Source organism: Monodon monoceros, unplaced genomic scaffold (assembly GCF_005190385.1).
Source record: "Monodon monoceros isolate NGI ecotype Baffin Bay Population unplaced genomic scaffold, NGI_Narwhal_1 Super_Scaffold_19, whole genome shotgun sequence".
Taxonomy (NCBI): domain Eukaryota; kingdom Metazoa; phylum Chordata; class Mammalia; order Artiodactyla; family Monodontidae; genus Monodon; species Monodon monoceros.
This window is the reverse complement of record NW_021703775.1, coordinates 67,764,856-67,792,789: the sequence shown is the minus strand read 5'-3', so window position 1 is coordinate 67,792,789 and position 27,934 is coordinate 67,764,856. Positions and strand designations below refer to the sequence as shown.

At 50.5% G+C, this 27,934-nt stretch overlaps 1 protein-coding gene across 1 annotated transcript in view; it reads right to left on the bottom strand.

Annotated features, from left to right (window-relative positions):
* The window catches only part of CIB4 (calcium and integrin binding family member 4), a 45,306-nt gene extending 18,355 nt beyond the window's left edge, over positions 1–26,951 (bottom strand). Inside the window, exons 1-3 of the mRNA XM_029232371.1 lie at positions 26,843–26,951; positions 26,389–26,423; positions 19,499–19,595 (exon numbers count right to left, since the gene is read on the bottom strand). Of these exons, the coding sequence (XP_029088204.1) occupies positions 19,499–19,595; positions 26,389–26,423; positions 26,843–26,896 (186 nt within the window). The 5' untranslated portion in view covers positions 26,897–26,951. The remainder of the gene's footprint in view (positions 1–19,498; positions 19,596–26,388; positions 26,424–26,842) is intronic.
* Positions 26,952–27,934: the final 983 nt, after the last annotated feature.

Here is a 27,934-nt window from a genome sequence, read left to right as displayed (position 1 = left end):
TCTGAAAGACACAAATTGAGGGAGGTTCTACAAAAATACCTGGCCAGTACTCTCCAAAAAATCATGAGAGACAAGATGGAGGAACTGTCACAGATCAGAAGAGACTAAGGAGACAGGAAGGCTGAACGTAATGTAGGATCCTGGAGTGGATACTGGAGCAGATAAAAGATAAAGGTAAGAAAACTGGTGAAATCCAACTAAAGTTTGTAACTTAGTAGTGTTCCACCAATTTTAATTTTAGTTTTTTAAAAAAATTTATATATATATATATTTTTTGGCTGTGTTGGGTCTTCGTTTCTGTGCGAGGGCTTTCTCTAGTTGCGGCAAGCAGGGACCACTCTTCATCGCAGTGCACGGGCCTTTCATTATCGCAGCCTCTCTTGTTGAGGAGCACAGGCTCCAGACGCACAGGCTCAGTAGTTGTGGCTCACGGGCCTAGCTGCTCTGCAGCATGTGGGATCTTCCCAGACCAGGGCTCGAACCCATGTCCCCTGCATTGGCAGGCAGATTCTCAACCACTGCGCCACCAGGGAAGCCCCTGTTATTAGTTTTGATAACTGTCCCATGGTTACATAAGAAAGGTATACAGTATTTGCCTTAATAAATCTTGAAAGCAAGCCTTGAAAGGATTAAACTCATTTCAAGTAACAAGACTGCATCCAAGAACAAAACTGGATAACAGTTAAGTGGATACAACATTAAACACCTCAATATGAAATTTACAATGTTCAGATTCCAATAAAAAATGACCAGTCATGCAAAAAAGTAGAAAAATAAGATCCACAACCTGTAGAAAAATCAATGAATAAAAACAGATCCAGAAATGACACTAATGACAGAATAGGCAGGTGCAAATATTAAAACAACAATCATAAATATGCTACACATATTCCAGAAGGTAGAGGAAAGTATGGTGAGGAAAAACGGTAAATCCATAGATCCAAGAAGCTCAACGGAACCCAAGCAGAAGAAACTTGAAGAAAACCACACCACAGCACAGCGTAATCAAATTGCCCAAAACTGGCAATAAAGAGAAATATATTGGGGGGTGGTGTGGGAGGACACATACATATAGAGGAACAAAGATAAAAATGACTCGGGCTTCCCTGGTGGCACAGTGGTTAAGAATCCGCCTGTCAATGCAGGGGACACGGGTTCGATCTCTGGTCCGGGAAGATCCCACATGCCGCGGAGCAACGAAGCCCGTGTGCCACAACTACTGGCCTGTGCTCTAGAGCCCGCGAGCCACAACTACTGAAGCCCGTTGTGCCACAACTCCTGAGCCCACGTGCCTAGAGTCGTGCTCCGCAACAAGAGAAGCCACCACAATGAGAAGCCCGTGCACCACAACAAAGAGTAGCCCCCACTCGCCGCAACTAGAGAAAGCCCGCGCGCAGCAACAAAGAGCCAACGCAGCCAAAAAAAAAAAAAAAGACTCTAGATTTGTTGTCAGAAACTAAGCAAGCCAAAAGACATGGAGTGATACTCTCAGAGAGAAAGAAAAAAGGCTCTCATCCAATTATTCTATACCCAGCAAAAATATCTTTCAAACCTAAGGGCAAAGGACTTTCTTCTTCCCTCAGACAAACAAAAGCTTAGAGAATTCATCAGCAGAAGACCAGACCTACAAAAAATATTAAAAGAAGTCCTTCAGGGAGAAGAAAATACCAGAAGAAACTTGGATCTACACGAAGGAATGAAGGACACCAGAAGTGATAAATATCTAAGTAAATATAAAAGCTCTTTTTCTCATTTTAAACTCTTTTCAAAGAGACAAATCCAATTACATAGCTGGAAGTTTCAACATTCCTCTGTCAGTAATTGATAGAACAATAGAGAAAAAAGTCATTAAGAATATAAAAGACTTGAAAAGACTATCAACCAGCTTGACTTACTTGACATGTGATAGAACACTTCACCCAGCACAGCAGTACATACATTTTTTTCAAATGCACTTGGAACATTTACCAAGATAGACCATATTCTGGGTCTTACAGCAAGTCTCAATAAAGTTAAGCGGATTTAAATCACACAAAATATGCTCTGACCACAACATTACATTAGAAATCAATATCAATAAATTAGAAAATCAATAAATCAAAATCAATAAATTAGAAAGATATCTTGGAAACACTCAAAGTCAAATAAATTACAAGGGAAATTAGAAAATAATTTGAACTAAATAAAAATGAAAACACAACCTATCAAAATTTGTGGTATTCAGTGAAAGCAGTGTGTACAGGAAAATGAACAGCATTAAGTGCTTCTATTAAAAAAGAAAGGACTTAAATGTTTATTTAAAAAAAAAAAAAAGGCCCTTATCCAATGGTGGGAGTTGGTCACTGGGGGACAAGAGAGAGGGTCAGGAATTCCAGGTCTATCATCTGGTGGATGATGGAGCCCGTTGTAATCCTGTGCTACCTGGGAAGTGGCTGCCCCTTGGGAAATGGATGAGCTTGTCACCTGGAGCATTGGAAGCCACAGGTGGATGGAGCTTCTGGGCTGAACTGGAGGGCTTCTCTTCCTTCAACCCTGTTGCCCAGGAGGAATTCCTAGTTCTGGGTCTGAACCGAGTCACCCTTCAGCACTAGAGTAACTCTACCAGAAGGTGGCAGTATTGAGTTGGAGTCATGCAGTCAGTTCCCAAACCCAACGTGAGTGAGCGCCTACTGTGTGCAAGGTGTTGAGTTAGGCTGTGACTGTCTCACAGACAGGTGGCAGGATAGATATTACCATTACGTTTCACAAAGAGAGGACACTAAAGCCCAGAGAAGGAGGACTCAAGCTCCTAAGTCAGTGCTTTGTCTACAGTACTACTCTTAACTGCACTGGGTATGCTTTTTTTTTTTCCAAGAAAAGTTCTCCAAATCGCATTCTTGCACATGCAGAGCAGGCAGGGTTTGAGGCATTACCCTGAGTCCCATGCCCATGCCAGTTGGCAGTTGCTCAGAGGACAAACCAGCAGAACTGAAGGATGTGGCTTCCTCAGCTAGGGATGAGACACAGGCTCGTGGCCTGAATTTTAAGCCATTGTAGCAAATGCATAGGTGAGTTACTGTGTGCCAGGTACTGACCCAGGTCCTGGGGCCCCCAAAGTGCTGGAGACGCCACCTCTGTCTTCCACGGGACACAGGCTAGGCACTTAAAGAAACCTCTGCAGACACAGACAGGGTAGGAGAAGGTCTGAATCAAGTCCAAGCAGGGTGAAAGGACAAGAACTAGGACAAGCTAACGTTGCTGGGCGGTAGGACCAACAAAGGACAGGGAGGAGAAACCAGCCAGGAGACAGAGACAGAGCAGGAATCAAGGCCAGACCAGGTAGGGAGTGATGTGGTGCGACAGTGGGAGGTGCTGTGGGCTGGGGGTGGATGGGTGGGTGGGCAGGGAACCAGGCAAGGCAGCAGGGCCTCCCCTTCCTTCTCCACATGCCCCCCAGCTGTCTCCTCCTCTTCCAGGCTGCCCTGGGGTCACCTAGTTGGATAAAAATGTTAAGTAGGGGAGGGCAACAGTGGGGCTTAACCTGGACCCTGAATCCTCAAAGGCCCAGGTTGGCCTGTGTGATCTTCACCAGGTGGAGAGAAGCCTGGCATTTTCATTTCAGGGAAGCTAGGGGTAGGGAGCACAGGGCATGAGAAATTCACTTAGGTGAATGTACTCTCTCTGTTGGCCAAGCCCCGGAGGCATCCTTCCCGCTAGTTGTTTATAAGAAAGGGACAGGCTCTATGTTTCAGATGTTCAACTTTCCTGAAGTCTAAAAACAGAGAGGCCTGTAAGGGAGCTGTCTCCCGGTGACAGATGGGTTGGCAGGGACAGACTGAGGATGTGTCCTGCTGGCAGATGGAGGTGGGTCGCTAATGAAACAAATCAGGGGGAAATGCAGTAAAAATGTTAAATATTATTAAACATCCATGGGACCACGTGGCCTGAACTCAGACCCACCACACCTATCTCTCCCCAGATTCTAGGCCCACAGGTACCTGCCAACGCCCCGAGGATCCTTCCGGAAGAGCCATCTGCTAGCTTGGAGGAGCTCAGGGGACTGCAGGCCTGAGTTTTTGGGGGTGGCCCAGGGGCCTGGCATTGTGCTGTAGGAGGCTTGAGGTGGGGAATGGAGGGGGCAGAGGCTCTGGAGTCAGACTGACTCTAAATAAAGTTATAACTTTTTATTTGACATCTACAAGATTCTGGTATCTTGCAGATTTAGAGGTTAATGTGATCTCAATTTTTCAATAGTGATGTCCAAGCAAAAAAAGAAAAAGAAGAAAAGAAAAAAAAAAGAGAAGCAAAAGACCAACTGTCCCTTCACTTATTTATCAAACCTATTACAGGAGACACAAAACTTACATTACAGAGAAGTGTCTATTCACATCTGTACATTAGCATTTTAACAGCTTGAGATCAACTCTACAGTGTCTTACAACACATTAAACAATATTCAAGTTCTTGGGTAACAAGAATGACAAGACAAGCTGTGTGAACTTGGGCAGATCGTTGAGCCTCCCCTTTTCCCCATCTGTAAAATGGGCAGAATCATAACTTTGCTCATGGGGTTTTATGGGGATCAAATGAAATCATATTTGCCAAACACCTTGTGCTGGCAGGCCCCCAATAAACTTTATCATCAGTAATTCTCTCCACCCAACTTCACTGTCCCCCCCTCTGCATTACCAGCACCCCCAGGGACTGGCAGGGCTATCGATTTAAAGCTCCCAAGTGTTGCCAGTTGCTGACCCTGCCTGCCGATGGGCACAGAAATGTCAGTTTTGGCTCCCATGGGTGCCTATAGGGACAACTGCTGACTACAGCCAGAGGCATCACCTCCAAGTGAAATCTCCAGGGAACTCAAAGGAGAGCAGCTTTGGTGAGAAGAAGGGCAAGAAGGGGGCTAACGTGTTGAGTGCTGACCTCGGCATAACCTCATTTTGCAGTTGACGATAAGGAATCACAGAGAAGCTAACACACCGGCTGTGTGGCTGAGTCCCACAGGGAGCTTTAATCGAAATTCACCTTCCTTAACCCACCGGTGGCTTTGAGTCGGTACCTCTAGGGGCAGGGCCCAAGGATCTGTGCCTTAGTAAGCTACCCACGTACTACACTAAGTGACCTGGTCAAAGTCACAGTGCTAATAGATGGCAGAGACATGACATCACATGCTGTCTACCCCACTCCCCTGCCCCGTACTGTCCCTTCCAGGACACAGCTTCCCAGCCAGCAAAGACCGGGGTAGGGGTGTACAGCACGGGCAACCTCTAGCCTCGCTCCAGGGCAAACACCCAGCCTGAAAACACGTGTTTTGCAGAGACACCTCACAAAGCTCCCTTCTGCTCCCTCTAACTTCCCTCCACCCACCCCTCCCCGCAGCCAACAGGCTGTGGCCGGGCCCTGCAGAGGCAGGCAAGTTACATCACCCCAACCCACGTGGACCTCCCTCTCCTGCTCTCTCATCGCTCACAGTCACCTCCACCTGTGACAAACTGTCTCTGCTACAAGCATGTCCTTTAACAGTTTTCCCTCTAACTTCCCTCGTCCAGTTTCTGCCAGATTTATTTAGGAAATGTTTCCATTTACCACCTTAGCCCTTCTGAGGGAAACCACTTCTACCAGAGCACCAAATAAAGTGCTATTGTTGAATGAACGACTCCCTGGTTCGGTCCTCTAGCTTTGCTGTTTTATGGAATTACTAGGATAACAAGAAAAAAATTGCTATTTTTCTGTGGAAAAAGCAAACAGAGTTCCCAACAGCCAATATGAAAACCCGTTAAAACACAAGCTGTACCTGTACTTTAAAGGCAGGTTGTGCGGAGCGGGAAGCGGTGACTAAGGCGATGATGTCACCCCAGGGCAGACTAGGTAGCAGGCAGTTCAGAGGAGAGCCCGGATCAGGAGCCACTCTGCTTCTCATGGGAGCGGGAATGGGGCGGCAGGGCTGCCCTGGCCCCAGCCCTCCTGGTGCTGGCCCGCTGTTTATAAGCTGCCTTCCTGTCTATAAGCAGGAGGGCTCCTCAGATGGTGTCGGGGCTGCTTTGCAGCTGTTTGGGGACACTCACCCCAGGCACCCTGGGAACATATTCCCCTGTGAACTCTGTAAAATGTGTATCTTTGCGTCAGGATGACAATTTCTCTTTTGTTAATACATCTAAGTGACAACAGTTGATCTATTTTGCCCCCACTTTGAATCAACTGATATAAACTGAAATGGGCTCACACCACAGCCCCTCTGTCACCCGCAGCTGCTACTCTCTCTCCCTGTGATGTCCAGTGACTCTTTGAAAATCCAAACCAAAGCAACTCAAAGGTCCTGTGTTATTTCAGTCCCTGATATTTTGGATTATTGGAGTTTTGAAACCCCCAACTTCCTATTCTGCTCTTCCCCCTGTATCCTGGGAACATCGGCCCACCCCCAGCAGCCTGCCCTTGACTGCTAAGGGCCCAGCCAGCCAGCCATGATTCATCATCACCCAGGCGTTCACTGAGCACCTACTGTTGGCCAGACGTCTGGGCACTACACCTTATCCATACTTTCCCTTGGGCCCAAGGAGAGAAGCAGGAAGGAGAGAAACTGGTGCTTGTTAGACATTTACTGCGTATCAGGTGCTATGTCAGTCACGTGCACGTAAGTTGTCCCGTTTATCCTTTAAATCAACCCGAGCAGCAGATGTTGTTAAGTCCATTGTATAGATGAAGAAAACCAAGGGGCAGAAAGCTTTTATAACTTCACCAAGTAAGAGGAAGAGCAAGAATGTGATCTCAGGTCTGTCTGACCCTCAGACCTGAGCTCTTTGCATAGAGTGTGTTCCAGGAAGACGCTGGATCAAAATGAAAACAAACCAAAAAAAATGCACACAGATATGTCAAGCTCCTGGGTCACCACAGGGGTCCAGGCTGAGAGCCAAGAGCACGCTTATGGCTGGTGCTAATGCGGCTCAAAGACGACCAAGAGGAAGGGTAAAAAGTGTCCTGCGAATCCCGGCATTTGAGGGGGTGTGACAGGATGGGCCGATGCTGGCTCACAGGAGCCACTGGGAGTTCTGCAGCCCCCGCCGCACGGCACATCTGGGGAAGTGCTCACACAATACCCTCATGGAGGATGGAGGACACGGACTGGACGACACACACAAGTGCCTACTGAAAAACCGCGTGCAAAATGACATTTATGCATCTATGTCAACTTGGAGAGTGGTCTCTAGCGATGCGTCACAGGGCTCTATCTTTTATCACTGACTTGGGTTAAGGATATCTAACAGCCCAGTTTCTTATTTTGTGCCCCGCCCCCAATGAGACGTCAATGTTTTTCCGTGCTGCTACATAGTCAATATAATTATCATTTTAATGGTTGCAGAGTTCAGATTCCCAGAGTGGACGGCCCTATCTATCTCATGCCTCCAAGGAGAACCTGGAAATCTAAACAGGAAAATAATTTTTAAAAAATAAGGAAAGTTATACATGAGGATGTTTATTGAAAAAGTATTTATAGCATCAAAAAATATATATCCAAACCTGGAAACAATGTTAATGGCCTGCAATGAGGGGATGGTTTAGTAAATCAGAACTAAATGCAATTATGCAACCATTAAAATGATGCCAACACAGACCACATAGCAACACGAAGAAACACTTAGGCCTAATGGAGAAAGAGCACAAAATAAAATCATATCTGTTTGTCTGCAGTGATGTAAAATAAAGTGTGCTTGGGGGAAAAGTGGCAAAAGAAAATAGAAAAATGACAACTTCTGTTAGGATGGTTGGGTGCTAAGGAATTCATTTTTAGAAAATGTATTTTAATGTCAACATATGATTTTAACAATAAATAAAAAGTAAATTAAAAAAGAACGTAAGTTCCAGAGACAATTTGCTAAGCAAGTAAACAAGCTTTTCCTCCTAAGAGGTTGGAAGCAAGAGCTTTGCTTCTCTTTTCTGCTTTGCTTTCTATGGGGCAAGGGCTGGACTCCAGGCAGATCTACACTCTTGTCTCCCAGACCCAGAGAGCAGTGGGCTGCTCTTCTCAAGGCCCGGCAGGGAATGCTCCTGAGAATGGAAGTTCGGTGGAAGGAGGCCCCAGGTCATCTCATGGTCTCTGCCTGTCCCTTTCCAGATACATCCCAAAATATGCAGCCATAGGTTGGTAACTAGCAAGTAGTGAGCAATTTTCATTTTTCCTGATAATTGTACCAGGTTTGAAGAGCATTGTCGGCTCTCTCGCGCTGCCGTCCTACCCTCTTTGTTGGTATGCCTGGGAAAGCACCGTGGTCCCCGGCCTCTCTTTCCGCCTGCTGGTTCTGAGGCCTCTCTAAGCAGGATGGCATCTGAGGACGGAGGCGGAGCCACTTTGGTCCCCTCTCCCAGGTGAGTCTCCCTATCCTGGGAGGCCCTTTGCCCGGGAGAACAGCAGCAGAAGCATCTGGCCAGGCAGGGCACGGCTTGTGCAACGCAGGAGCTGGGCCCTGACCCAGAGCTGTCCCGCCAGCTGTTTTGCTGACTACCCTCCTGGAGGGGGGCTGCTTGAGTCCTGGGGGTACTCGTGGGGCGGGACAAGGGAGAGGCTCTGGATCCAGAGCAGCCGGGGGGCAGGATGAAGGTGGTGCCTCCAGCCATCTCCGAAGAGAACCTATTTCTGACGTTCTACTTTTCTGCTGCCTGAGAAGTGGCGTCTGGGTCACGGCAGCTGCTTCAGTTCCCCTCAGCGCTGGGTCAGCCTGCTGGGAGCGCTTCCTCTGGCATTTGGCCTCAGGGAGAAAGAGGGAGGTGGGTGACTCCTCTCACAGAGCCTGGCCGGGGCTCAGAATGCAGAGACTTTCAGCTGATGGAAGGACACTGTCTCTGCGTCAACTTCCTGGGCAAGCGGCCCACCCACAGCTGAAGCCTGGTCCCCCGGCACTTCATCCCAGGATGAGCCTAGTCTTGTTTCCAAGAGTGCGATCTGTTTAGGAATTTTAGCCCCAGGGTCACTTTTCCCTCGCACCTTAGGGTTACCCTCGGAGCCCATCTAATTCCTCCTTCACCCTCCAGCAAATTCGTAAAGAGGGTTACGTCCTCCCGAGTCTTTCTTCAAGGGAAACACCCCCATTTCTTAGCCACCTACCCAGTGGTGTGGCTTTGGGTCCCTCCACCAGCCTGGTGGCTATCCAGGGACACTGCTCCCGTCCATCTAAACCCTGGTGTGAGGTTGATGCTCGTGTTTAAAGACTCCGCATGTTGGTGGGAATGTAAAGTGGTGCAGTCACTATGGAGAACAGTACAGAGGTTCCTCAAAAAACTAAAAATAGAACTACCATATGAACCAGCAATGCCACTCAGCAATCCCAGTTGACAATAGCCAAGACATGGAAGTAACCTAAATGTTGACAGATGAATGCATAAAGATGTGGGGTATATATATGTATATATATATATAAAGGAATACTACTTAGCCATAAAAAAGACTGAATTAAAGCCATTTGCAGCAACACAGGTGGACCTAGAGATTATCATGCTAAATGAAGTTAAGTCAGAAAGAGAAAGACAAATACCATATGGTATCACTTATATGTGGGATCTAAAATTCAAGACACACGAACATATCTGTGAAACAGAAACAGACTCACACACATAGAGAACTGACCTGTGATTGTCAAGGGATGGAGGTGGGAGAGGGAGGGACTGGGAGTTTGGGGTTAGCAGATGCAAACTCTTATATATAGGATGGATAAACAACAAGGTTCTCCTATATTGCAGAGGGAACTATATTCACTATCCTGTAATACACCATAATGGAAAAAAATATGAACAAGAATATATATATATATACACACATATATATGTATAACTGAATCACTTTGCTGTACAGCAGAAACTAACACAACACTGTAAATCAACTCTACATTAATTAAAAATTAAAGAAAGAAAAGACTCAGAGGGGTCCCACCACTCAGAGGGGCACAGACGCTCCCTGCCTCCAGGTGCTATTCCTCTCTGAAGCTGCCTGAAATCCCATCCACCTGCCTGTTGCATTTTAGCATTTTCACAGCCATCTTCTCACGCAGGCTGCATAAAACCCTCCGAGGTAGGCAGGGCTGCTGTCATTAGGTCCATTTTTCACGTGGGGAAAACTGAGGTCACACAGAAAAGGAAAACGCCAGTCCAGGACTTTGAACAACAAGCCTGATGTGCCTGGGAGACTTGAGGGGCTGCATCCTGGGGGCCTCATCCAGTGCCCAGCACACAGAAGGGGCCCGTGTTCTGTTAGGGGTTGAGGCCAGAGCTAAGAAGAGGGGAAGCTCCCTCGCAGGGCCTTCTGTGGCTGGGCCTGCAAGGGGCCCGACCTGGCCTTCTGCCTGGGTGAATGGGTCCAGCTGTGCGGAGCTGTGCTGGCCTAGAGCTCCAGGCAGGCGGCACCAGCCCTCCCCCACACCCGTGCCGCTGGGAAGCAGAGGCAGCAGGGGCCCAAGGCCTGCAGGGGGTTGAAAATCCTGGGAACAGAGCCCCAGCCAGCCCAGCCAGCACCTCATTAGGAGGCCCGAAGCGGGGTGGGGGCACTTCAGGAACAATGTTGTTTATTTTTCTATTTTTAAACAAGCCTGAGGTCTCTGGGGCCACAAATGAAGTTATCAGAAAAGACATGAGTGGAATAAAGCCTCAAGCCAGCAGGCTGAGAAGGGCCCTGGGGACCGGGACTCTTGAAAAGCTGAGATGGGGTTTGTTTATCTTGTGCTCTGAGAGCGCAGGACTGGGACCAAGGTGCTGGACAAGCATGTCCCCAAGCCCACTGCAGCCTGTTCCCTCTGGGCCACTGGGGAATTCGGGTGTGAGCTCTACTTTCAAAATGATCCCGTCAGTGTCACCTGCTGTGGGGAGGGAGGAGGCACCACCTCTGGAAGGAAGCCCGGGTTCACTTCTCACCTCAGCCACGTGAATGCCTTTCCCAGTGGGCAGAGCCCAGCGGAGCCGGTCAGTGCACTCGGGGCACCTGGTCCCTGCCTGGCCACTGCTGGCTCTGCCACCAACAGGCCCTCCACCTGCCACGGCCTCTGCTTTCTCCTCCAGCAACGCGCTGGTCAACCTCGTCTTGACTCCCAGGTAGCGCGCACGGGGAGAGCGATGGGATGGTGTATGTACCTGGAGAGGGCCGGGCACGCGTCTTAGCGGATCCCGATGCCCTAAAAGGGGGCTCGTCCTTCCCATCTCAAAGGTTAGGAAGTCGAGGCTCTGAGGAGTTGAGTGACTCGCCCTGAAGCCTTCAGACTCAGGCCCGCCTCGTTCTGGAGTTCACTCTCCCTCCACGGGGCAACTGCCTCGCCAGTGCTCTTAGGAGATTTGAAATTTGGGAGAAACATGGATCATCGACAGAATGAATTAAAGGCCTAGGTGGGTGTGGCTGGATGAGAAATACCTCTCAGAAGAGATGTGATAAGAAGCAAAGCGAGTAGGACTTGAGGTCAACCGTCCTGGTTTGATTCTGCTTCGAACTGCAGACAGTCACCATAGCTACCTCCCAGGGTCAGCGACAAGGTCCAATAAGATGCGACATGTGAGGCGGTAGGGGATGGTCAAGCTCCGTACAAATGAACATCAAACGCTCTCCAGTTCCGCTCCCCGCCCCTTGCCCCCTGCCACAATGTGAAACATGGGTCGAGCAAATTGCACCCAGGCAAGCAGGGAGAGGGCTACACATTGCCTCCTTCTAGAGGTACGAACCAGAGGCCTCTGCAAGTACAGAATCATCCATTGGGGTGCACTGGGGGAAGGGCTGCCCTTGGCCATCCCACAGGCTCCCTCCAGCCCCACGGCCCCCAGCTTAGGGGCGCTCCTCTGACTTGCCCTGGAGTCTAGATGGAAAGTTGAGGCCAAGGAGGAGGGAGTTGGCCCACGGCCAGTCAGCCAGAGGAGGGAAAAGCTAAAACCAGCACGCAGGGCTCTCCCCTACCGTCCAGGCTTTCCTAACTACCTGCGAGGGAGGCATTACGCATCCGTTTGGAAGGTGAGGAAACTGAGGCCCTGAGAAGAGCAGTGACGCGCCCAAGGCTGCTGGTGTCTGTACTGCAGCCAAGGCTGGAGGCCAGATCCCATCGGTCTGCCGCTGGCTGCTCAGGCCAGAGTAGAGACTGCGGCCTACATCACTGAGCTTTTTCTGAAACGAACCACTTCTTAATTCTTTGGCTGAATGTCTAAATAAGGATTTTTGCCAATTCTGAGCCCTGCTAACTGATGAAGTTGTCAGAAAAAGATCTAATGATGCTTGAAAATGCGGGGAGTGAGCCAGCTGCCAGATTGCCCTCCCACCTCTGACTCCGCATCAGGGAATTAGGACCCTCCCTCTCGGGGCGCAGCGGGGGGCGGGGGGGGCAGTGAGTGCTGGAGGTTGAGACTCCACTGCCTTTCATCAACTGTGTGACCCCTTTGATCCTCTGCTTGCGGGCTGTGAGGATAACTTTGAGGATTAAATGAGATGATGTGTGTGCGAGGCCACAGCACAGATTTCAGGGCAGGCTGGGCTGGCAAGGGGTGGGGCAGGGAGGCTGCTGTCTTAACTCTGCTGAATGGACAGAGGTGGCCCTGGCCACAGCCCTGGGTGGGTGAGAGCTGCATTGGCCAGCTCCATGTGGGGAGGCCCCAGGTCACCCCCAGTATTTATCTTGGGAGGGAGGGCTGGGAGAGCCAGCCGATGAGATGAAAGGCTCAGAGTGGCCTCAGGCCCTGTGAGTGGGGGTGGGCCTGGGGTGGGAGCCTGGGAGGCTGGGCTGGGGTGCTTGGCAGGCCAGGCCCGGCCCTTTGTTCTCTCTCCTTTCTCAGTGGAACATTTGTTCACGCGGGAGTCCGGGCACTAGGGGTGGGGCCTGGCTTGGGGACTAGGGAATCCGACAATTCCCAGGCCTGCCTCAGGAGCCTGAGAGGCTGGGCTCTGGGAGGTGCCCTCCCGAAACGAGTTGGACCTAAGTGCAAACCTCCCTAGTACACGAGGCACACATGTGTCATCTGCTACCCAAGGGTGGGCTCGGCAGGTCACCCAGCCAGAGATGGGAAAGCCATTCCCCCCTCAATCACCAACTGTCCAGCCCGCCAGCTCCTCCCCATGCTCCTTCCTCCCCCTGCTACATGTACACACATGTAGACATACATACACACACCCACACGTGTTGCCTGCTTGGAAACCTTGATTTCATCCTCCCTAGTAGATGAAGCAGTGTGGGGAACAAACAGGTCTTGGATGCAAATGCATTTTTCCAATTGTGGGGCTGTGGATAGAGCTTTTAACTTAGACTCGGCTTCCTCGTCTGTAGTGTAGGGAGGTACGCCGTGCTTCACAGACGTGGTGAGAAGCAAACAAGGCAGAGTATGAACAGGACTTGTAACCAAGAGGCACTCGGCTAATGGCAGTGGACGTTTGGGGCTGGAAAGTAGAATTGCTATAACCATCCAATCTGCTTCTTTGTTTTTTCAGCAAGCCAGGGAGAATATCTACGGGGGAGGGAGGGGTTCAGGGCAGTGGCCTAAATACAGCATGAGGATTATCACTGGGTCCAGCTGTCCTGGCTTGGGCCGTGGGTGAGCAACACAGCCCCACCCGCTCCTGGCCTGCTGCCTTCCCTCCTTGTCCAGTTCTCTGCTCTCTGGCTGAATGTGGTACACTCGGAGGACAGCCCTGAGCTCATGGGAGCCAAGAGGTGAATGTTAGGGGCAGGCAGGCCAGCTCCTCATAGGGATCAAACCTCAGTCGGAGCTTCCCGAGGATGTGGTGGGAGTTCAGAACGTGCCGCATGGAAGTAGCCTGGCTGGAGCGGGAGGCGTGGGTTCCAACCTTGGCGCAGGCTCTGATGGGCCCTTGACCTTGAACAGTCATGTCCCATCTGTGGGCCTTAGATTTTTCATCTGTCGAGGCGGCCATGAAAAGGCTCTGACAAAGCTGATCCACAACTGCACTAGGAAGACCCCCAGAGTCAGTCACTGCCATCCCTCGGCCCCAACCGCTTCTCAGATGGACAGGTGGATTCCAATTCTTCCTGGGTGTGCCATCACCCATGGAAGAAGAGAACCCAAAGGCCTTTCGGACCCCTTCCAGCCAGGGACTCCGCCAGACGGAGCAGGATGGTCATTTATAATAACAGAGTTTTCACTGGACCAATTGCTTACCCCCTTTGACCCTCTGCTTCCCCAGCTGTCAAGGCAGATAATGACTCAGCCAGCCAAGGGCTGCCGGAAGAGTTGAGTGCAGCGCCCTAGTGCTGAGCCCTGACGCTGGCCCAGCCACAGGACAGTGCTAGGGAGGTCCTTCCCCGGCCCCTGGGGAGGGGTGCTGTGCCCAGACTTGCCTGACTGCCCCAGAAGCCGCTCAGCATCCTAAGAAGTTGGGAGGGGCACCAACAGCATGACCAAGGTGTCTTGGGCTGGGTCTCTCTGGGAGGGACTGTGCCCACCGTGTAGCCTTTGTGAGCCTCTCTGGGCCCCAGCATTGGGCACTGGAGTCGAGAATCTGAGCTCTGCAAAGCCCCCAAGGTTTGCGATTCTCCTGTTTGTTCTTATCCCTGAATTTGCTGAGGAAAGGCCTTCTAAGCCCCCAAGACCTCACTCCATATACAACATATAGTAAATGCCTAATAACTACTCCTGGGGTGAATGGATAAGGACGGGGTGTGGGAAGCCCTATTCATCAGACTCCAAAAAATGTCTCTTCTCTGTGGGAATTGCCCTCTGATAATCAACACGACAAAGAGTGACCTTTCCCAGGGGTCCGTGCGGAGGGAGGGGGCTCCCCGAGCAGCCTGGCTGGGCTGCAGGGCGGTGTGGGGACGGGAGGGGACAGCAGGGAGCAAGGCTCTGAGGATACCAGCCAAGCGGAGCATCTGGGAGGTCGGACGTGGAGAGCTCTCCAGGAGAAAAGTTTGGGGGCAGCTGCTGTCTGCGTGGAAGATTCTGAGACCCTCAAGATCCCAGCAGCAATGAGGAGTGGGTGTTTTGGAAACATTTTTGAAACGTATTACTGAATATCAGGAAATCAGGTGTCAATCCTGGATAAAGATAGCAGGTTGAACCCTTGCATCTCTTTTCATTCCCTTCCGATACCCACTAAAATTATAGTAAAGCAGTCTTTAGAGGCATGACCCACAAAGACAGAGGACACAGGGGAACAGCAGCGGTTACTCAGTGATTCCTCCCCAGCTGAGCTCCAGGATCCTGACAGCCAGAACTTTCCTCCTGTTCTTGACTGTCCTCAAGAAATGGTCCCTTCAGTTCACCCTTCAGGGAAGCTCCCAGTCGATGAACCCCACCCAGAGACTGGAGTTCTGAAACAGCTTTTTAGCAACCACCTCCCACTCTTAATTATGAGCAGACAGTTACCAAGTACCCAAGGAAGGCTTCTGACATGAGAGATGGTGACCCAAACAAGCTAGTGGAAAAAAGCACCTTGGATTACAAATCAGAGAAGACATTACATCCAGTAAAAATGAGAGCATACTATTAAAAGAAAGAGAAATAAACAGAGAATAAAAATGAGCCCTTGGAAACGAAAATCATGATGGCAGAAGTGAAAAACTAAATTGGACATGAAGATAAAGTTGAGGAAAACTCCCAGGAGAAAGAGCAAAGGGAGGAAGATGAAATATACACGAGAAGAGACGGGAGTGAGTTTATTGCAAGCTATTCTAAGTAGCCTATAGGCAGGCCTCCGAAAGGCCCAGAAAAACTGGGGATGGATGGAAACCACGCTGGAGCTGAAACCTTAGGAGCCATACCTGGAACGTCTCCTGACACCTCGGACGGGTTCCCAAGCCTCTCAGTGCTTTTACAGAGTTGATGCTGGGATAAAACGTAGTAGGCACCAGGCTGTGTACAGACCACCTGCCTGCAGGAACCCCAGAAAGGGAGGTGGGAAGAGGCCGGAGGTGCGCGGTGGCCCTGTTCAGTGTGGGAGCTTCCACCAGACCCCCTGTGAGACCCCAGTACCTTCCCCCCAGGTCTTGCTGCTGGCTGTCCTGGTCCCAGAAACTAGAAACCCAGGCGGGTCACACCATGCCACTCCTCATTCATGTTTACAGAAAGCAAGATCATTATTTACAAGAACAGAAACACTGAGCTAATTCACTTCTAAATACACCAAACAGAGCGGCAGACAAAAAGAAAACAGAAACTTCTCGGTAAAAAGGGGCAGTGCGTCCTGGCCCAGCAGGGCCTTCCTGTGGTCAGGCTTTTCCGCTAGCCTCTGCTGCCCAGGCCGCTGTTGCCTTGCCCTCCGCTGACAGACAGACGCTTCCCAATATTAACCAACCTACTTTTTCCACGAGTGAATCCAAGTTAAGAAAACAGAACTTTCTTCCCAGATCACTCAGGACCCTGAGCCAAGTAATACCAGTACCCAGAGCTCCCTGGGGCCCCGTTCTCAATGCTTTTCCAGAGATGTGTTCTGGGCAGGGTGAGTCACCCAGCTCCCGTCCTTGGGGCCGCAGAGGACACGGGGACACTTGGGGCCCCACCTCCCATCAACCCTCTCCTTGCTCCTTTTGGGAAGTCAGCTTTCTGCTTCGACCGAGATAGGAAAGGCACAGACGGAAACTTAATTCCTGGATCTAAAACCCCAAATGCTAGTCTGAGGACCAGGCATGATCAGGGACAAAGTTCCTGACAACCAGTAACAGAGGGAGAAAAATAAGAACAAAAGGGGATGTGTGTGGAAAGAACTGTTATTGCTTCTGGGATTAGATCCTTCTTACGTTTTTGTTCTAAAATGAACATCTTTTAAAAATGAAATGATGATTGTGGAGACATGTTTTAAGTCCTTACTTGCAAAATTGGAAAGTTGGCATTTCTAGCTAGTCCTTCCTCAAAATAATAATTTTTTGAGTGGGGGGGTGGTGGATTTTATCGGACTATGAAGTCCAAAGTCTGGGACACACTGTGGTAGATGACACAAAGGAGAGTAAGACCAAGCTCCAGGGTAGAATCAGAACCTCAGACCCGGAGGGTGAGGAGGGCACCAGTGCACGCAGTCCAGTCTCCTCTGATACCTAGGTGTGTGCTAGAACACCCCAGCTGAATGCTTGGCCAGCCTCCCGCTTGGTGCCCGTCAGGGACAGGGAGCTCATTCCCTCTGCATGCAGCTCTGATGATTAAAAAGTGCTTCCTTCTACTGTGGAGAAACCTACGTCCTTGGACCCATGCCTATGCCTGGGAGCACCTAGAGCCAGGCCTTTCACTTGCAGGAAAACAGCTCCACGCTGCACCCCTCCCTCCTAGTCTTTTGCTGGGGTCTATTTGCTTCCCCCTCACCCTCAATCATTCCTTTTGTGAAGTGACTTGCTTGAGATCACTTGCCTAGCAAGTGAGTTCAAAGCCAGCTCTTCCGGTCCTGGCCCTATGCCCTGTCCCCTAGTTCTCTAGATGTGGCAAAGGCTCCGTGTCCTCAATTCATGAGATGGTACTGGTTGTTCAGAACCAGTTGGAAAAGCAACAAAGAAACTAAAAAGGGGAAGAAAAAAAAAAGCAACAAGCAAAAAAGTCAGTGTGATCCCAATAAACACTTATATATCCACATTAAAAAAAAAGTGTGGAAAGAAATAAGGCAAGATGATCATGACAGTCATACCCTGAGGTAGGCTACGTGATGATTTTTACCATATTTTTGCTTCTCTGTCTGTGTTTTCCAGTTTTTCTGCAATGATGTGGTTTTTATTTGTAGGATAGAATAAACTAATGACCGTTTAGAAGGATGAAATAAGAAATGTAAAATTACTCTCGTCCCAAGACCCCGTCTCAGTCCCCAGCCACTGTCCAGTGAACAAACTCCTGGGGCTCTAGGGCTCCAGAGATGACCCAGATTGTGGCCTCGCCCTGGGGCGGTGGTCCGCCCACAGCCCCTCACACATCACAGCACTTTACAGTAGCCTGACATTTCTGCTGCATCGGCCCCCAGCCCTTGTCTGCCAGGTGATGAGCCCGCGGCCAAGCAGACCCCAGACCACCCGGGGTTGTTGCCCAAGTGCCCATCTGCCCCTCCTCCATTCTTCTCCAGCCTTGGCAGCCCCACCCCAGACCCCAAGAAAAGGGAGAGGAAGGCGAGCAAAATGGAGGCTGCAGAGGACCATGGCTCATCCCTGCAAGGTCTGTTACACAGCGCAGGGTGTGCATGTTATTTTACAGACCGGAGATTAAACTTAGAGGGGAGATGTGTCATCCGTGGAGTGTGATGGAGCTGGGCCCGGACCCAGCCCTCTGACCTAGTCCAGTGATTTCTCCTCTGGGACTCAGATCAGAGCCCCCAAGCGTGACTAGGGTGTGCTGGGTCCATCCAGAGCGCTGGGGCCACTGGTCATGCAGCACCCTCTGTACCAGCCCTCTAGGGCGGGTCTTTGCCAGCTGCTCCCCAAGGCGCCTGGCAGCCCCAGACACATGTCAGCACTGAGCCAAGCCCTGATTGGAAGTGCAGGCCCGGCCGTGGGGTCAGAGTCCTGCCTGACTTCCAGGCTCTGCCGTGTCATGTGGCCCTGGGTAAGCTGTTTCCCTCTTGGGGATTCAGTTTTCCGATGGATAAAACCAGAGTGGAGAACACTGGAAAGTGGCTAGACTGGTGGTTTCTAAGTTTCTTTCCAAGCTTAGCATTCAGATATTCTGGGACTGAACAGTGACACCACCGCCTGCCCAGGGAGGGGAGGGCAGAAGCTCCCCATTCAGCCTTGCCTCTCAGTCTAGGTCTGGGAGAAGTCCCCCACCTTGTGTTTGAGTGTTTGTGGGTGTGAGGGTGTGCAGGGCTGTGTGTGTGAGGAGGGGGTCCCTGGAGGACAGGCTCCCCATTTTGCATCTGGGATAGACACGTTCTCCAATGATGTCACCTTTTTGAGGATTCTGCTCCCAGCTCCCCCCGAGATCCCACACCCCTTCTGGTTCCCTCGTCTTCTCAGTTCCAGCCTCTACTGCAAGTCCCGGGCTATGTGTTCCTTCTCGGTCTTTGCCCTAGAACAGGCCTGTCACTTCGGAGGGGCTGCCCCTCCCCCGCCCACCATCTCTCCCTCAGAACCCCTCCTGCCACCCCGCCCCCGGCCCTCTTTAAAGAGGCACCCACAGCTCTCTGAACCTGTCTTGCTCCAGACAGAAATGAAGATGGGCTCTCATTGCACAATGACACCTTCAAACCATTATTCTGCCAAGATCTGAATGAAAAATCAGGAAGCCTGACACTGCTGTGATTTGTTAACCTGGCATTGCCTCTCTATGCTTTGCACAAAGTTTAATTAAAATCTCAGGAGTGATTGGGGAGCTCTTTTCGTGCACCTCTGGGCTCTTCCAGGCACCCTGGGGGAAGGGCAGGGTCTTTTCACAACAGGGACAAAAGCTCAAGGACGGTCCCTAAAAGATTGGCAGCTCGTGCAAACACAGCCTGTTGGAGTGCACAGGGCCTCAGGGAGCACATGGAATCTGAGCCGGCCCACCACTCCACCCATTTCACAGGTGAGGACACTGAGACCAGTGCTTTCCGCGCCTCAGCAGATCCCAGTGAGGCCGCCCCCACCCCCTCCACCCCACCCCGTGGACTCACCCTCAGAGCTGGCAGGGAGCTGACCTGGTCCATGGTCAAGGTGGCCTCCTTGTAGTACTTCCCGTGGGGACAGAGCTTCAGGAAGGAGTCGTGGATGCTAAGAAGAGAGGCGTGGTGGGCTGGGAGTGGGGACCAGAAGGTCCCCTCTCCCACGGGCTCTCTTTGGAGGAAGGGGACTCAGAATTAACTGACACAGAGAAAACAGTTATAGATCATTCCACCCTTCCAGAAACATCCCTGGTGCTCCAGTGTGCCCAGCACACCGTGGTGGATGCAAAGATACACCAGGCTCGAGGAAAGGTATGTGAATGTGTGCTCTGTAGCCTGAACAACCTGCAAGTGCACCGGAAGGGACTTCTGTCCTCTCTCGCTCCAGCCCCTCATTTACGATGGAGAAACCAGCAGGGCCTTGGGGATGTCAGCATGCCACCACAGGCCATCTGTCCAGCCCCACCCTCAACTCAGCTCAGAGAAAAGAGGTCATTCGGTCGGTGTGGCCGAGCCAGGATTAGAACCCAGCTGCCTGCAGCCAGCAAATCACACAGCCACCCGAGGCCAGTGCACTGATTCCAGACTGTGGGACTGAACAACTGTCCCCATCGATCCAATAATCAATGTCTGTCTGCAGGCCTCCTCACCGCTCCAAGGGATTTTGTTTACAAGGCACAGGCAGGTAGAGGGGGAAATGGCTGTGTGATCACAAAGAGGAAGCAGGCAGGAGAGAACTCTGCCCCCGGCCAGGAGGGGAAGCCCTCATCCTGTGGCCCCCACCCCAGTCCACATTCTGGAGAATGAACTCTGTCAGCCTTGTATGGGGCCCCAACTGTCGCCAGAGACTTTACACCGACAAGTTGGGGAGAGAGCCAAGAAGTGGGGTGTGAAATGGGGGAGGAGAGACAGTCTCCAGGAGAGTATGGGTGGGAGGAGGGACACTGAAGGACAGCAAGGAGGAGAGGAAAGCCATCGCCCCTGGAGGGTCCAGTGGCCTACAAGGGGAAGGGGCGCTGGCAGTGGTCTGCCCCAGTCCATAGGAGCATTTGATCACTGTCATTGTTAGAATTGCTGTTGTGGGGTGATAAAAAGCAGACTGACTTTCAGTACATTATATTAATTTTTAAGACTTCTCTGAGGCCAGGCACCTGTATGGCCGTTGCCCAGGGTGGGCTACTCCCGCCGTCCCCCACCCTGGTCCTCCACTGGGAGTGACTGCTGCACGCTGCCAGCTCGCATGGACGTTTTTCGTGGAACCTGCAGAACAATCTTGAAAGGTAGGGACCATTATCTCACTTTTACAAACGAGGAAACTGAGGCTCAAGGAGGTAAACTAACTGGCCTTGTCTAAGGTCACACAGGGGTAAGCGTGAAGCCAGAGCTGCAGACGCCAAAGCTCCTTCCCCAGGAGCCCAGAGAGGGAGGTCTCAGAAGGACTGCAGGGGGAAAAGAAGGAACCTCCACTGCCGTTACCACCCCCCTTCTTTTGTCCCAAGCTCTGTGTGCGGAGTGCATCCAAGCATATTAGCTCATTGAATCTTCCCAGCAACCCTGCGTGAGAGGTATAGGGGCGATCATTTCCGTAGATGCGTAAACCGGGGCTCAGAGAGTTGAAGGGGTCTGCCCAAGGTCATGCAGCTTGGAAGAGGTAGAGTGGGGTCTGAACCCTAAGCCAGGCTCTTTGGGCTGTACTGCCCACCTCTAAAGGATCCACCTCCCACCCAGGTGAAAGACTCTCAGGCCCAACCCCCCACCCTGAAGAGCCTTCTGGGTTAGGGGGTGCTGTGAGAGGGCCCTGCCCAGACTTCGTGCCTTCTCAGGCTGCCAAGTGGGTGGGCTGCCCGCAGATGAATCGTGGCTGCGCCTCGGCTGCCACAAAATGTTCTGCTCCTCCAAATATGGATCAGCTAGCTCTAAATGGAGCTTTGAATTAATCACTAATAGACTCAAAAGTCAAAGCCATTTGAAAAACTCACACATCCCGCCTGCCAGAAAACAAGCAACCCAAGCTGCATCTCCGGCCACACCTGGCCAGACAAGGGGAGGGGCTGTCCGCGGGCTCTGCGGGACTTGGACCTGCCGTGTCCACTCTGGGCCTCCGTTTGCCCTCTGTCCAATGAGTCTCAGTCACCCCCCTCCATCCTCCAGTGCAGGCACTCTGGGCCCCTCTCTGGCATCCTGTCCAAATCCTTGCCTCTGAGGCCCTCCAATTTAGCCTTTTTCTACTGGGTCCCACATTACAATCATGTGAGGAGCTTGTGAAAGTATCCGTACTCAGCTCTAGAGATTCTCATTCAAGGCTAGCATGGGGCCCAGGCCCCTATAGGTTCTACATGCTTCTGTATTTGTATTATACAGGTAGCACTGAGAACCTGGCTCCAGTGAAAGCCTCCAATTCCACACCTTCCACCCCAGCCTGGGCTCCCCGACCTGGGCTTCACTCCCATCCCATGGGGTCAATTGTTCTTTGCCCCATGGAACGGCCTGCAGGTATTTTATAAATGGCCCTATCTTTAGCTTGAAAAATGTGGCTTTTAGTCCTATGATCTGCTACTTCCAAGCTGTGTGACTTTGGGCGAATCACTTCATTTCTCTGAGCCAGTTTCCTCATTTGCAAAAAGGAAGTGATAATACCATGAAAATAACAGCTACCACAGTCTCAGCGCCGATCCCTGTGCCAGGCACTGCTCTAACTCCTGACGCAGATTTGATCATCTTATTGTCCTAGTAACAATCATGTGAGGTTGATACATATGACACTTTTTGTGAGTGTGGAAACTGAGGCTCCCTGAGGGTAAGAAACTCGCTCAAGATCACACGGCAAGTAAATGGCAAAGCTGAGCCTCGAACTCCAGGCTTTGGCTTCCAGGAAGCGAGCGTGTAACCACTCTGCCTGCTGACCTCCTGGTGCTCCAGGAGGACCAGGGGCTAATGGCCAGGACGGGGCCTGGAGACTGAAAATTTGGGGGACCTCAAGGTTGCTAAGAGGATAGAGGGGCCTTATGGCCAGGTCAGCCTGAGCAGGAGCTAGGGGCAAGGCTTCAGGCTCCCACGTCAGATCCACCCCGAGCCCTAGATCGTGTCAGGAGCCATCCCTGAGTGATACAGCATAATCCAAATTGCTCATACTGAGTTGGGTTGACCCAGACCCAGCCACAGAGGTCTAAAGGAAGCCACACGTGCCCTTTTTGAGTCAGGTCCCAGACCCGGGGTCTAGAGCCACAGCTGAAGATGAGGGCCCTGGAGGGCCAGTGCATGGAGCCCAAAGAGACATCTGGAAGACAGGAGTTTCTAGGGCAGCAAATTTAACCAGAAGTCATAGAAGGCTGACCTGAAAGCTGAGGATGAAAGGGACCCAGCTCTTTTCAGAGAGCAACGGGATGTGAAAGGAGATTCCCACAGGCTAGAAATTTAGGGTGGACAGACCCCTTCTTGGAGAGCTGAGCCAAGGCAGCCCTGGACTGGGAAGAAGCTGTGACATGTGGTCTGCCTCTCCCATTATGTGTCGTCTGCAGATCCAGTGACCAGGTCTTTATGCCCTATGCAAGCCACAGGTGGGAAAGCATTTAGACAAGGGCAGAGGCACTCTCCTGCAAAGATTACCTCTGTTTATCAGTCTCTTGGTCACTTTTTTTCAACTGGCTAACTCCATCCAAGTGTAGTCAACCAATCCACGTTCCTTTGTCACGTTTGTAGGAAAATCACAGCATGTTGTCAGAGGTGACGTCGGAAAATTGTTCAAAAGTGATCGGAGCTTAGTCAGGCTCAACTTGGCCGTGGCAGCCCATGACGGCTGCTTTCTCCCCTGAGCATCACGTACCATCTGCTCCCTGAGCCACGGCAAGTGCTGCTGGGCACCCATATCGAAGCTGCCCCTTCACGTTACAGACAGTGCGTCCACACTAACGCTAATGTAGTCAGTGCCCAGGTCCCCTCCGAGGAGCTGACCTAAGGTCAGCGCGTGCGCGCGCGCCTGTGTGCGTCCCGTTCCTAAGGTATTCTCTGTGTGTGTGTGCATATGCATTGTATGTATAACACTTTATTTTACAAAAACTGTAGCATCCTATATATACCAGTCTAGTTTACCAAAGTAAGACAGATAAATAGGTTAAAAAAGCCAATAGCGCTATAAGGCTCACAATTAATATCACTAATACCCAGTGTCCTATACCACCTTTTTACCCCTGCTCTCCAGAGGCAGCATTTAAAAGAAAAATTTGCTATTTCTCTTGGTTTTTCCTTAATATTTGCATAGTATTTCTAAAGACAGTGCTGATACTGCCGTTTATTGGTATTTTTTTCATTATAGACTTTATTTTGTGCCCTCTTACTATTAAAAAAAAAGAGAGAATTTATCTCTCTCTGTATACTACTTCTCCTTCCCCTAACTTCCCAATATAAGATGATTTGCCTGAATCAAAATTCAGTGTTTATGTTATTATTATATACATATTATTTTTACATTTGTATATATTATTACATATTATGTATGTATTATTCAAACATTGCTCACAGCTGAGTTCCCTAGTGCAACGTGATTACATTTTTCTTTCTTGCAAGACTCTTTGTTTTTCCCAGAGTTAATAATCACTTTGTCTTCCTTTTGCTTAGGTTTCAGTGTTTCTATCATGATTTCATCCCAAAACTTTCTGCAGAACTGTAAAGTTCCTCTCAACATGGTTATATACATTACACCACCTATAGGTTCATTTTGTTTTCTTGGGGGCATCACTCTTGGAACTCCTAACTCTTTAATTCTAATCTGGACTCATTGCTTTTCAGGCCTGCTGCATGCACCAGTATCATGGGCTTTTCTTCACTGTCATCTTTGTAATTCCATTGTTTGACATCCTCTGTTTCCTGGTGCCCTTGTCTTCCTTTTTTTTTTTTTTTTAGTTTACTTACTAGTTTTAATGGAGAACTTAGTTTACTTATTAATTTTAATGGAGGCTCCAGAAGCTCCCTGAGGCAAGGTGCATGAGGCACATGTGAGGAGCCCTAGCGACCCAAAGACTATGTGAGAGTCTTTGAACTTTCTGGATGGAGAGGGGAGCAGGCATACTCATGCTCAAGTGCTGAGAAAATAAATTGGTACAGCACAATCCCGTCATCCCTGTCAACATTTTAAACATAGCCACCCTTTGCCCAGCATTTCTATAGCTAGAAATCTCTCTTATGGATTTAATCTGACCTGTTGGATAAGCTCTTCATACATAAATATTTGTTTACTATAACATTCTTGGTAGAACTAAAACCCATAAACAACTTAAGTGTACATTATGGGCGGGGTAGTAAAATAAATGATATATCTTTTATAGGAAAGAATGCTCCTTAGCCATTAAAAAGAATGAGGCAGGTCTCTATGTGCTGTATGTAAAACTAGCCAACATAAAAACCTAAAAAAAAAGGTAGAGGACAGTATGATGCTTCACTATAAATGGGTAAGTGCTACAGTATGAATGGGATAAAATTTTTGAAGGATGCTTATGTAGATCTATGAAAATTTTTTCTGGAAGCCTCGATGTGAAAGTAACTGTGAACAGTGGCTATCTTCAGGGAGAAGGCCTGGGAAGGGGAGGGAGACATTTACTTTTTCTTTTTTTTTTTTTTTTTTGCGGTACGCGGGCCCCTCACTGTTGCGGCCTCTCCCATTGCAGAGCACAGGCTCCGGACGCGCAGGCTCCGCGGCCATGGCTCACGGGCCCAGCCGCTCCGCAGCATGTGGGATCTTCCCGGACCAGGGCACGAACCCGTGTCCCCTGCATTGGCAGGCAGACTCTCAAGCACTGCGCCACCAGGGAAGCCCCTGACATTTACTTTTCACTTAGAAGTTTCTAGGCTACTTGAATTTTCTAGCCATGCTCACATATTACTTTTAAATTTTCATTTCATTTTTATTCAAGTGTTCCTTTTTAGAAAATATCAAAAGGGATATATGGGTAGTAGGATATTGGTTATTTGGAGTTTTGTCCTATTTTTCTATATTTCAAAAAGTGAGCAACTATTCATTTTAAAGTGAAAGTGATGTAACCCCGTGACTATCCCTGGTCTCTGTCACTCCCTGTGCCCCCGCCATCTCTCAGCCCCCATCTGTGCCTGGGGAGTCTCATGCTTGTGGCGGAATCATTGCCCCGCCTGGCACCCTGAGTGGGAAGTATGGCTTCCAGGCTGGGCGTGATGCTGGGGAGGGTGAGTCCAAGCTGAGACAATGAGGGGAGAGAGCCCTGTGGGTCTAAGGATGGTCTCCTCACTCCAACCTCACCCCACCCACCCCAATGCCTTAGTGAAGCTCCTTTATTCCTCTAACAAGTTTGAGCTCTTGGCCCGGGCCGAGCGCTCACACATCTCCATGCCGTCTACTCCCTCCGCAGTCCCATGAGGGATCCTCGTGATGGTTGTCTTGGCCTGGAGCCTTCCCCACTGGCCATCACCTGCATGAGAACAGGGGCTGTGGACTGCTCACCCACACTCCCAGTGCTGAGAGGCACTGAAGCAAAGCTTGGGAGGGAAGGGAGGGCTACGAGAGATTCAACAGTGCATCAACTTTACCCAGCTAGTGGATTCTGCAGCCAAACGGGCTTCAGACCTGTTTCCTAAGTCCTTTCCTCCTTTTACTCATCATCCCAGAGAGGCCCTGTCCACCTCTGTGATTCTATGAAGAAACCTTGCCTTGGATCCCATAGCAACCTAAGGCCTGACTTTTCACTCAACTGTAGTCAGGCCCTGGGAATCATGACCTTGGACCCTCGGGGTTGGGGTCCGTCTCTGCCTGGCCACTGCCAGCCTCGTCTCCAGGACTCTGCTGTTCTGAGCAGGGACCGTACTCAAGGGTCAGAGTGAGGCTGTACCAGGGCAAGACTTCAGCTCAAGGGGAGGTAAAGGGGGCCCCCTCTACTCACCACAGGATTTCATCTCTGGTCAAGAAGGTCAAGGCCTGCAACAAACCACAGAGAGGTGACCTGCCCACTCTGTCCAGCCCTGCCCTGGCCCCCTGGGGAGCGGGGAGCTTCAGGGGTTGATGAGAAAAAGCTCGTGCTCTCATTGCACAGCCAGGGAACGGAGGCTCCCAGCCCTTGGCAGTGGATACCTGGGGTGGTGCAGAGGAGGTAATGGTACCCCACCCTCCTCCCCCATCTCTGATGGTCTTGGGAGGGAGCATGTTGGCACAGACCTGCAGAAAGGATCGGAGACAAGGCTAAAACCCTGGGCTCTGGAGCAAGAGACAAGCCTCGGAAGGCTGGTCCGGGTCAGATGGATGTAGGTTTAGCAAAGGCGAGGGCCACCTCAAGAGTTTTCCCACCTGCTTTGGGAAGCTTCCACCTCTGCCCAGAATCTCCTGCCTGATCTACCCACCTGGTATTCTTCCAAGTCCTCCCAGTTCATCTGGTACCTCAAACATTGCCCCATGCCAACCCTACCCTTTTCTCTGCCAGCAGTGGAACCTCAGCCCCAAGGGCTCACCAGCTGTGCACCAAGTGATCGGTTGCCTTGGTGACCTACATTCCGCCTTCTGCCCATTCTACCTGAGCTCCTGAGTGGGCAAAGAAACAGATTCTTTTGGTTCCCGAGGCTAATAGACATCACTCCCCAAACAGCAAACAGGAAGGCAGCCCAATAGCAGGTTTGAGAGTCACACTGTTGGCACGTGCCACATGCTGACAAGGCATGTGATCTGGGGCAAGTTAACCAACCTCTCTGGGTCTTAGTTTCCTCATCTATAAAATGGGGATGAGGATCACGGGATTGTTGTGAGGATTATTTGAGTCAATACAGGTAACGGTGCCTTGTACGTAATAAATGCTTGACAAGTGTTAGCTATTAGAACCACGCCCCAAGCACTATTCCAGGTGTGGGATGAGTAAGCATAGACTTTGACATCAAGACGTGGCCCAAAGAGCACAGAAAATGGCATTTTACCCATCCGTCAGGTCCCTAAAGGAGCAGAGGGCACAGTCAAATCAGGATCATATGAAGAGGGTCTAATAAAGGGACTCTTCAAAGACAAGGTCAGGGAGTGTGGAAATCACCCAGGATAGCATGGCATCCGGGTTAGAAACCACAGAGCTGTTACCAGTCCTGGACCAATGCCTATGGAATCAATATCCACACGCCACCCCCTCCTCTTCCTCTGATCTCCTGTGGGGACTGAGAGCAGAGCGGAGAGAGAATCTGGAAAGACGGAGAAGTCCAGCACAGACGTCAGTGTTGCCCGCCAGGAGGGTCCTCCCGAAGCCACCCCCTCCCCTAGTCTCAGTGCCAGTGTCGGTTTCCTGGTTCGTGTACCCATGTCCTTCCACATGCTGTCCTAGGTAAACATCCCAGGGGCTTCCTGATAGAGCTAGTTTATATCTCTGGAAATGCAGCTGCTCATTTTTCTTCATCTGCCCTCCACAGAGATGGAGACTGGCAGAAGAAACCCAGGAGCGCTTAGTCCTTATTTACTGG